General features: G+C 37.4%; 2 protein-coding genes across 3 annotated transcripts; one reads left to right on the top strand and one right to left on the bottom strand.

Moving 5' to 3' along the window:
• The first annotated feature begins 4218 nt into the window (after nt 1-4218).
• Sumo (Small ubiquitin like modifier) lies at nt 4219-5161 on the top strand. Of its 2 annotated transcripts, XM_065238813.1 has the most exons (4): nt 4236-4312; nt 4389-4423; nt 4596-4724; nt 4952-5161. In XM_065238813.1, exons 2-4 carry the CDS (start codon nt 4406-4408, stop codon nt 5090-5092), a joined length of 288 nt encoding a protein of 95 aa, XP_065094885.1. In that variant the 5' UTR covers nt 4236-4312; nt 4389-4405; the 3' UTR covers nt 5093-5161. The 2 variants fall into 2 exon arrangements, with proteins under 2 accessions (XP_065094884.1, XP_065094885.1); XM_065238812.1 differs by having other exon boundaries at nt 4219-4423.
• On the bottom strand, nt 4952-6167 carry l(1)G0004 (lethal (1) G0004). The gene is made up of 3 exons (XM_065238811.1): nt 6002-6167; nt 5678-5943; nt 4952-5615 (listed from the first exon to the last, which is right to left on the bottom strand). The coding sequence occupies exons 1-3, from the start codon at nt 6100-6102 to the stop codon at nt 5374-5376; spliced, it is 609 nt and encodes a 202-aa protein (XP_065094883.1). The 5' UTR covers nt 6103-6167; the 3' UTR covers nt 4952-5373.
• Nucleotides 6168-10523: the final 4356 nt, after the last annotated feature.

Raw genomic sequence — 10523 nt, 5'->3', positions numbered from 1 at the left:
TAATTCAAAGTTACGATAAATTAATGAGTTGAAGTTTAAAAAATATAATAAAGTTTAGTTAAAGCTAAACTCAAGTTATGATAATATTAAATCAAATTTAAGTTAGTCATTAGTTAAAGTTTAGTGAAGGTTAAGTTAAAGTTTAGTAAAAGTTAAAGCAAAAATATGTTAAAAGTTAATTAAACTTAAGCTAAGTATGTGTTGAAGTTAAGTAAGACATGTTGAAGCTAAAGTTGAGGTTAATTTAAAGTTTGGTTAAAGTTAAGATAGTTATGTTAAACTTAAACTAAAGCTATGTTTAAATTTTTATAGAATTTGTTGACACTAAAGTTAGAGTTAAGTCAAATTGCAGTACAAGTTATAAATAAGTGAAGTTGAACATATTACAAGGAAACTTCAGGGATCCTTTCAGAGCACATCAGGAATACTTCAGCTCTTGGAAGTTATTGAAATCTCTTGAAACATCTTGAATTTTATTTAACTTTTTGCAAGTTTATGGAGCTTCTTTAAACTTCTTTACATTTCACTTGGATGTTCTTGTTAAGTTAAGATTAGGTCTAAATTTTGTTAAATTTAAGTTACTGTTAAGTTGAAATTAAAGTTATGTTAATTTAACAAGTTAATGTTTAATTAAAGTTAAGTTGAAATTTAGTTACATAAAATCGAGCTGAGTAATAATTAAGTCAAAGTTAAGTTAAAATTTAGTGAAAGTTAATATTAAATTAAGTTAAAATTAAGTAAAAGGTAAGTTAAAAATATGTTAAAGTTAAGTTAAAGTAATGTTAAAGTTATGTTAAAGATAAGTTAATGTTCAGTGGCAGTTAAATTAAAGTGAATGTTTATTTAAGGTGTATTTAGTTAAAGTTTAATTGAAGATAAGCTAAAGTTTAACTAAAGATATTTTGAAGTTATGTTTAAATTTCATTAGTTATGATAAAGTCAAGTTGAAGTTATGTGAAAGTTATTTCCAGGCAACTTCAGAGAAACTTCATTCTTTGAACATCTTGGAAGTTCTGTTCAGTTAAAATCAAGTCAAAGTTAAGTCAAAATTGATTAATATAACTAACGTTTAGTAAATGTTAAGTGAAAGCTAAAATAAACTTAAATTAAGAAAACAGTTAAATCTTAGTTATGTTAGAAGTTATATTTATGTTACGTAATACTCAAATCGGAGTTAGGCTGGACTTAAAGAAAAGAAGTTTCCAGCCTTCCAAGAACAACATAGAAGTTCCTGGGAACTAACTTAACTTTAACAGAACTATAACATAGTTTTTACATATCTTTAGCTAACAACTTTAACTTAAACTTTCACATAACTTTAACTAAACTTGAACTGAAAACTAACGTAAATTTAACTTGGCTTAAATTTAACTTTTTTATAGCTCTAATTAAACTTTAACACATCATTAGTTAAACTTTAAATAAACCAATAACTAATAATACCTTAAATTTACTTTTTCTTTAACTTCCCACATAAAAATGTTATGGTTAATTTTCTTAACGATGTGTTCGGGGTATCATCCAAACCATTTGTAGAATAGTTCGATAATTCGGGTTATCGTTCGTTTATGGTAATTTTTTATTAGGGTTAGCTTCAACTAAAACTCAACTCAACTTAAAATTATCATTACTTTTAATTAGCTTTATCATACCTTTCACTTCACTTTAACTAAATTTTGAATTAATTTTTACTATTTAGTATTCATCCCGATTCCAAAAATAACAATTTTGATGGGTGTTTGAAAGTTTTTCCCAAATTTTCTGAAACTAGAAGCCACCATATTGGATTTCAAAATGGTGTCGGATATCAATTTGTGCCTTCTATTCGGGGTGACAAAAATATCCATAGTGATGGGACAGTGTTTTATACTTTTTCTGAAACTGGAAGCCGCCATTTTTATTTCAAAATGGAGTTGGACATCGATTTACGGCCTCAAAACGTCACCCCGATTCCAAAAATATCCATATTGATGGGAGTTTGGCAGTATTTTCCACTTTTTTTTTAAACAGGAGCCGCCATCTTTGATTTTTGGCCTCTATTTGTGACCCGAATTCCAAAAATACCCATATTTATGGACTTTTGAAATTATTTTTCACTTTTTCTGAAACTTTTTTTTTCCTTTATTTAACGTCGGTCTCTGTTCCGCAATCTAGTGCCAATCACCGACGGACATCGGTTGCCATCCATTGACGGCAATCGAATGTGCAGGAAGGCAGCTTCCACACCTGCGTAGGATATCGCACCCATTCATCAACACACATGGGCCGGGATCAACGGCTTTACTTCCCTTCCGAAGGAAGACGTGACCAGAGATTTTTATGCCTCAGAAAAATCCCACCGACCTCGACTGGGATTGAACCCAGACCCATTGGGGTGTTAGAAAGCAGTCACGCTTACCTCTACACCACCGGCGCCGGCTTTTTCTGAAACTGGAAGCCGTCACATTTGATTTCAAAATGGCATCGAATATCGATTTTCTCTAGACGACAACCTGATTCCAAAAATTCCCATATTGATTGATATTTGACAGTAATTCCCACTTTTTCTGAAACCTGAAGCCACCTCTTCTTGGATCTCGGAATTCAAATTGGCGTCGGTTATAGGTCCAAACTCTAGACGTCACCCGATCCCAAAAATACCCATTTTATAGATAATTGACAGTAATCCCATTTTTTCTTGAACCAGAAGCCACCATCTTTGATTTCAAAATCTCATCGGATATTGATTAGCGGCCTCTAGTCATTACCCCAATTCTAAAAATACCCATATTTATGGATATTTTACAGTATTTCCCACTTTTTCTGAAACAGGAATCTTCCCCCGGGACACCCAGAATATGTCCGGATGTGGCCAAAGTGGTTCTACACGAAACGAAAATCAATTATTTTATTCATGTGTTTCACTTATACATTTTTGCCAAAGCATCAGCCTTATATATTCCATAATACAAACCACATAGGTCCTACAAGAATGCATAAAAGGTATGTGTGACCACTTATACATTTCATTTGACACATGAGCTTCATTAACGTTTTGCAAGGCGTCTGCTTATTAGTTGACTTATACATTTTATGAATAATCAGCAATAGAAATTTGCCAAAAGGTATAAGGAGATTTCTATCCGTGTAGGAACTAGATTTGAGTTCCATTGAACCAGAAATTAAATTTTCATGTATTTTGATGTGTCGCATGATTGGTTTGACCCTAATCAGATGTTGGCCTCTTCCCCCGGGACACCCGGAATGTGTCCAATCTGGCCAAAGCGGAACTAAATTTGACTTCCATTGAACCAGAAATTGAATTCTCATGTAATTTGATGTGTCGCATGATGGGTTTGACCCTAATCAGATGCTGGCTGCATCCCCCGGGACACCCGGAATGTGTCTCGATGTGGCCAAAGTGGTTCTTGGAACTAGATTTGAGTAACTAGTAATTAAATTCTCATGTAATTTGATTTGTCACATGAGGCGGTTGACTTAGCATGTAAGATATTATTGTTAGGTTAACTTCTATTTAAAAAACATATATGTTAGTTATAAGAATAAGATAAATAAAGATTATTGATGAAGTCATGTTCATGCTTCAACTATTTTTATTTTTAATAATTTAAAATCCATTGAAAAATAAAATGGTGGTGCACAACCGGGAGCGCGCCGGGGCACCTGGGGGCGGACAAAATGGCCGAAACGATCAGTTTTTTGACAGGTATCGTTTTCGCCTCAGGCGCCCAAATGTTGCAAATATGGTCGCCCCCGGCGCGCCGGCCAAATTTGGACCAAGTGGCGCCGCGAGGTTCGAGTCGCCCAAGTCCGCCCCGTCCGCCGAGCGGTCCGGGGCCGAGCCGTTAGCGACTAGCCCGCTGTATGTGGGTGATTTTTTACACATTTTGCTGTAAAAATCGTTCTTGAAAAATGTGTAAAAAATGCAATTCTATTGACGTTACATTTTATGAGTAGGTCCCTTTTTTCACGAAATGTGTGAAATTTTACACGTTAATGTGTTTACGCTGGTTACAGTGAAAAGAACTTATTTTTGGGTAATTTTTCGGTTCCATGTACGATCGACTCACTGGGTGAGTAAGCTGAAGTTAGCGTGTAGCGTTATAAATTTGGATGTTTTCGTGTTGGAATACTTTATTATATAAACCTTGGCATTTTCGTGCAGTTTCTCCGTTACACGAAATCGTTGTAAGCCTGCCGCCGAACCGGCATCACGCCAATTTTTCAGCAGAAAATCATTGGCAGCCATCTATTCAGCAGCCATCATTCGCCTTGTTCGAACGCAGAGGAAAAATCTACTGCAGGTGAAAACGTGCGAGTCCAGTTTCCAAGCCGCGGATTGTTAAGGGTTTTACAAGTTTTAAAGTTTGTTTCTTTTTATTGAACAGTTTCAGTGAACTCCAAAATGTCTGAAGAAAAGAAGGTAAGAGGAATTGTGTAGTTGAAAGTGTAGAAATGACAATTGGAGCATAAAAAGTGCTAGTGGCGAGAGGACGCCGTACAATGGCGCACTCTAAAAAAATCTCCAGGCTACAATAGTGTTCGTAAAGTGGAACAAACTGAAGAGCTGATTGCTTTTTTTTTCATTCCTACAGGACTCTAAGGGATCCGAATCGGAGCACATCAACTTGAAGGTGCTGGGTCAAGACAATGCCGTGGTGCAGTTCAAAATCAAGAAACACACTCCTCTGAGGAAACTGATGAACGCCTACTGCGATCGAGCGGTAAGTTTTTTTTGTCTTAAATTTCGTGGAAACTTCCGGCAAATCCTTTGCATTGTTAATGGCAGTGTGTAATCGACCCTGTCAACGACTTCTATGTGTGCGCTCACGCTTGTTAACATAGAAGCTTATTGGTGTGCGTAATTATTTTTCTTTACCAGATCGCAGAACAGTATTATGATCGTTTGGATGTCGATATTTATCTGATTTTATATAAATATATATTGCAGGGCTTGTCCATGCAGGTCGTTCGATTCCGCTTCGATGGCCAGCCGATCAACGAAAATGATACCCCGACAACGCTGGAAATGGAAGAAGGAGATACGATCGAAGTGTACCAGCAGCAGACCGGCGGAAAGCTTTATTTTTAAAATTTAATTTTAAATGCGTGTAAAAACAACCATCTATCCAGAAAGAATACAAAATACAATTCCTTCAAACTGTCATACAAGATTCCAATTAATTTAAACGATTTTAAGTTAATGTGCACCGAAAACAAAACGTAATAACATGAAATGGATGTAAATTTCTTTCTCAACAAATTGTGAGGAGTAAAACAATTCACTCAAATCCCCGCGGAGAGCTCTTCTAATGGTAAAATAAAACTAAACATAATACATTTTGAGCTAATTTATTACAAAACAAAAGAAAATCACATTCGATCAGATATTTTATTTGAAACAGTCCGCAAGTTTCCATAAACCTTACTGGCAGGTGAACCAAGGATCAGATGACTGACGGCACGCTTGGCATGCTGAATGTTTTTGTAATTTCCTAAGATGTGTATCTTGGAGTCTTGCAAAACGATGCGTGTTTTAGTTGAGTTCTCCAACGTAAATTTAGTTCGTCCTCCTTTGCCGGCTAATCGACCAATCGCTCGACTCAAATGGTCCCCTAGTAACATAAAACATGTTAAAAATTATGTATGTACAGCTAGCCATATGTAAATAAGCTACCTTTCAACGTTTTAACGTCATTTACTTCAAACGATTCTACAAATAGGTCATCGAGTCTCAGCAATGCTAGGGCATCTTCGACTTCGAAGCCGAGCACGAAAGCCCGAACAAAATCAGCTCCTTTCTGTAAGTTGGACGGCTCCTTCGTTTCTGGTCCAAGGCGGATTTCCACTTGTTTGCTTTTTACGTTGTACCTAATCTGCAGTAGAAGCTGGTCAACAACTGGTGTAAAGATTTTCATCCATTGCTCTTTTAATGCTGATTGCCTATAGGAAAAACGTAAAAATATTAACCGCTGCGCATTTTGAACTTAAGATACATTACCTGGAACGAGGTACAAACACTTTACGAACTTCCTTCTTAATTTTGGGCTTGGGCTTGGGCTGATCAGAATCTGTAACAATATTTTGAATATCTACCTCCATGATATTTGTGGGAAGCACACAGCATAAATTTACAATTTAATAAAATTCTTTGTTTTTTTTGTCTATGTTCTTCAATGATTAGCACATGGTGATAGATGATGGACCCATCGGTAAAATTGGGCGATCTCTGATCACTCAAATTGAGTCGAATCGAATTGCAAAGTTGAGTCACTCAGTTTGTGAGTAAATCGAGTAAATGGAGGGAGGTATTTTTTACACATTTTTCAAGTATGGTTTTTACTGCAAAATGTGTAAAAAGTAATCATTTATAGAATTTTAATATGATGGGGACGAATGGAGTTTAATTATTTGTGCCATTGATTAAATAAAGATTGCTCGGATTCAATACAATTTAATTAAAAAAAAAATCACAGCCAGACAGCGGGCAATGAAAAACTTAAAAATGTTTTTTTTTCTAGGGCTAAGCTATGAAAATAATATAAACCACTTACCCTCTAGCTTGTCCATCGTTGCTCTTTAAAGTTTGGAACGTAGTTCCTCATCCTTTGCCTAAAATTGCTGAAATTTATTCGCTTAGGCAAATGGCGTGCATCAACGAAGCAGTATGCAGCAAGTTTTGAAGTTTTTTTTACCCATTAATGAGTATTAAAATACACATTTTTGACTGGTACTACATTCTTAAAATGTGTATTTTTTCACACATTTTAGGATCTCCTAATTTACACATTTTTTGACAGCTGCATATAAACATAAAAAATGTGTATTTTTTTACACATTAATGTGTTTACGCTGGTTAAGCCTGGTACGCAGCTGAAAAGAAAACGGAAAAGTAATTTTTGAGGATTTTTAAATTTTGAGATTATAGGGAGATGTTGTCAAATTGTAAAATCAACACTTATTAGTGTTTATGTTGTTTAAATCGAGGGGGACGACACATCTAAATCTCAATTCTACATGCTCAAAAAATCTCACCCTAGCGAATCAATCCTCGAAAAATCATCTTTCATTTCTCGCATCTACTTGCATCGTGCTTCATCTTTTTGCAGGAAATCTTCAAAATTGACATAAATCTTCCTTCTATCTACTCAGCGTGCGTGCAGCTAGCCACAGCAAAACACAATCTTTTCTGCATCGTAGATAGAGTCGTCCCCCTCGGTTTAAATGCATCCAAAACATCAGTTTTGCAATAAACGCCAACATTACCTAACGGAATAATTGGAAGATTGCCGTAAAAGCTCGACGCAGATGCCGCCACTGCATGATGATGATAATGTTGACAGACTGCATATAAAATTAGTGAAAATTAGCCTTAAATCATAATTTGCATCAAGCCTGCGTAAAATCCATACAATATAACATTCGAATTGAAGAAGAAAATGTTTTCACGATCAGACTGATGTGCATCTTTGACTATTCCAGATGAACTTTCATAAGATATATCCATTTCATTTCACAGCTCCATCAATGCTGCATCGCACATATGATGTAAACAGAAGTAAATTGCTCAATTACTCAAAATAAAGATGATTTGTCATCTCGTTATCACTTTATAAACCATCGAGCACCATTTTATAGTATGGTGCGTGTTGAGTAAGTCAAGTTCTGTTGCGTTTTCCGTCGAAAATTGTGAGTATCAATATGTTTACCTAAAAAATGCCAAAATGAACATTTATTGAATATTGGCGTCCTATACAACCATTTCTCCATTATCACCAGCATGATACAATCTTTCCTAAGTAAATTCACTTAATTTCCACTTTCATCCTAGTGGAAATCACACATATTCACCATTTTCTGAAAAATGCAGCTGCGCAGGAGGTAACCTCTACCTGTGGGTGCAAACTTGTTATGCATAATTTTCCATGAAAACATCTCCGATCCATACCGAAATAATAAAAGTTAGTTTGCAAACACGTTTTCTTACACGATTCAAGCAAAAGTTTCCACCGGAAATTATTAGTTTTTTTTTATGTACCGATTTGCCCCAAAATCGTCTGTTTTACTTGGAAAATTTGGAAACTATCCTCCTTCTAGTAGTTCTCACTTCGAAATGTAGGTGGCGAAAGCTTGGAAAAGTTTCACTGCAAGACGCCATCAGACCATTATTCCGCAAGGAAAGTGAAATTGCATTCAGAATGCGCCACCTTCATGTCGATCACGATACTAATGTAATCGATCTTTCCTTTACCGATTTCTTTTGAACTGCGTACTTGGTCAAGAAATGCTGAGAAAAAGTAATTTCTTTTGCATTCCGTGTCCTATCCGGTAGCACATAAAAACGTCATTACTTTTCAGCTGCGTACCAGGCTTTACCGTGTGTAGATGATGGACCCATCGGTAAAATTGGGCGATCTCTGATCACTCAAATTGAGTCGAATCGAATTGCAAAGTTGAGTCACTCAGTTTGTGAGTAAATCGAGTAAATGGAGCACTGATAAAATTCGACACATTTTTATTGGCGAATACCCACATACAGCGGGCTAGTCGCCCACGGCTCGCCCCCGGACCGCTCGGCGGACGGGGCGGACTTGGGCGACTCGAACCTCGCGGCGCGCCGGGGGCGACCATATTTGCAACATTTGGGCGCCTGAGGCGAAAACGATACCTGTCAAAAAACTGATCGTTTCGGCCATTTTGTCCGCCCCCAGGCGCCCCGGCGCGCTCCCGATTGTTCACCACCATTTTCTTTTTCAATGGGTTTTAAATTAATAAAAATGAAAACAGTTGAAGCATAAACATGACTTCATCAATAAATTTTATTTTTCATTTTCTTATAACTAACATGTTTTTTTTATTAAATAGATCTTAACCTAACAATAATATCTTACAAGCTAAGTCAACCGCATCATGCGACACATCAAATTACATGAGAATTCAATTTATGGTTCAATGGAACTCAAATTTAGTTCCAAGAACCACTTTACCCTCATCCGGACACATTCCGGGTATCCCGGGGGAAGAGGCCAACATTTGATTAGGGTCAAACCCATCATGCGACACATCAAATTACATGAGAATTCAACGACTGGTTCAATGGAACTCAAATTTAGTTTCTAGAACCGCTTTGGCCAGATCGGACACATTCCGGGTGTCCCGGGGGAAGAAGCCAACATCTGATTAGGGTCAAAAAAATCATGCGACACATCAAAATACATGAGAATTCAATTTCTGGTTCAATGGAACTCATATCTAGTTCCAAGAACCACTTTGGCCACATCCGGACACATTCCGGGTGTCCCGGGGGAAGAGGTAAACATCTGATTAGGGTCAAACAAATCATGCGACACATCAAAATACATGAGAATTCAATTTATGGTTCAAAGGAACTCAAATCTAGTTCCAAGAACCACTTTGGCCACATCCGGACATATTCCGGGTGTCCCGGGGGATGAGGCCAACATCTGATTAGGGTCAAACAAATCATGCGACACATCAAAATACATGAGAATTCAATTTCTGGTTCAAAGGAACTCATATCTAGTTCCAAGAACCACTTTGGCCACATCCGGACACATTCCAGGTGTCCCGGGGGAAGAGGCCAACATCTGATTAGGGTGAAGCCCATCATGCGACACATCAAAATCCATGAGAATTCAATTTCTGGTTCAATGAAACTCAAATCTAGTTCCAAGAACCACTTTGGCCACATCCGGACATATTCCGGGTGTCCCGGGGGAAGAGGCCAACATCTGATTAGGGTCAAACAAATCATGCGACACATCAAAATACATGAGAATTCAATTTCTGGTTCAAAGGAACTCATATCTAGTTCCAAGAACCACTTTGGCCACATCCGGACACATTCCAGGTGTCCCGGGGGAAGAGGCCAACATCTGATTAGGGTGAAGCCCATCATGCGACACATCAAAATCCATGAGAATTCAATTTCTGGTTCAATGAAACTCAAATCTAGTTCCAAGAACCACTTTGGCCACATCCGGACATATTCCGGGTGTCCCGGGGGATGAGGCCAACATCTGATTAGGGTCAAACAAATCATGCGACACATCAAAATACATGGGAATTCAATTTCTGGTTCAATGGAACTAAAATTTAGTTCCTAGAACCACTTTGGCCACATCTGGACATATTCCGGGTGTCCCGGGGGAAGAGGCCAACATCTGATTAGGGCCAAACCCATCATGCGACACATCAAATTACATGAGAATTCAACGACTGGTTTAATGGAACTCAAATCTAGTTCCTAGAATCACTTTGGCCACATCCGGACACATTCCGGGTGTCCCGGGGGAAGAGGCCAACATCTGATTATGGCCAAACCCATCATGCGACTCATCAAAATACATCAGAATTCAATTTCTGGTTCAATGGAACTCAAACCACTACAAGAACCAGAACAAGAACCACTTTGGCCACATCCGGACATATTCCGGGTGTCCCGGGGGAACCCGAATAAAAATTTACGTTTGCCTAACGTTTGATGTCTACATCAGCATCGA

This window comes from Ochlerotatus camptorhynchus, unplaced genomic scaffold (assembly GCF_037179485.1).
Source record: "Ochlerotatus camptorhynchus isolate MF236.1 unplaced genomic scaffold, CSIRO-AGI_Acam_v1.1 ptg000976l, whole genome shotgun sequence".
Lineage (NCBI taxonomy): Eukaryota > Metazoa > Arthropoda > Insecta > Diptera > Culicidae > Ochlerotatus > Ochlerotatus camptorhynchus.
Note: the sequence above shows the minus strand (reverse complement) of the source record. Positions and strands in the feature narration are given on the sequence as shown.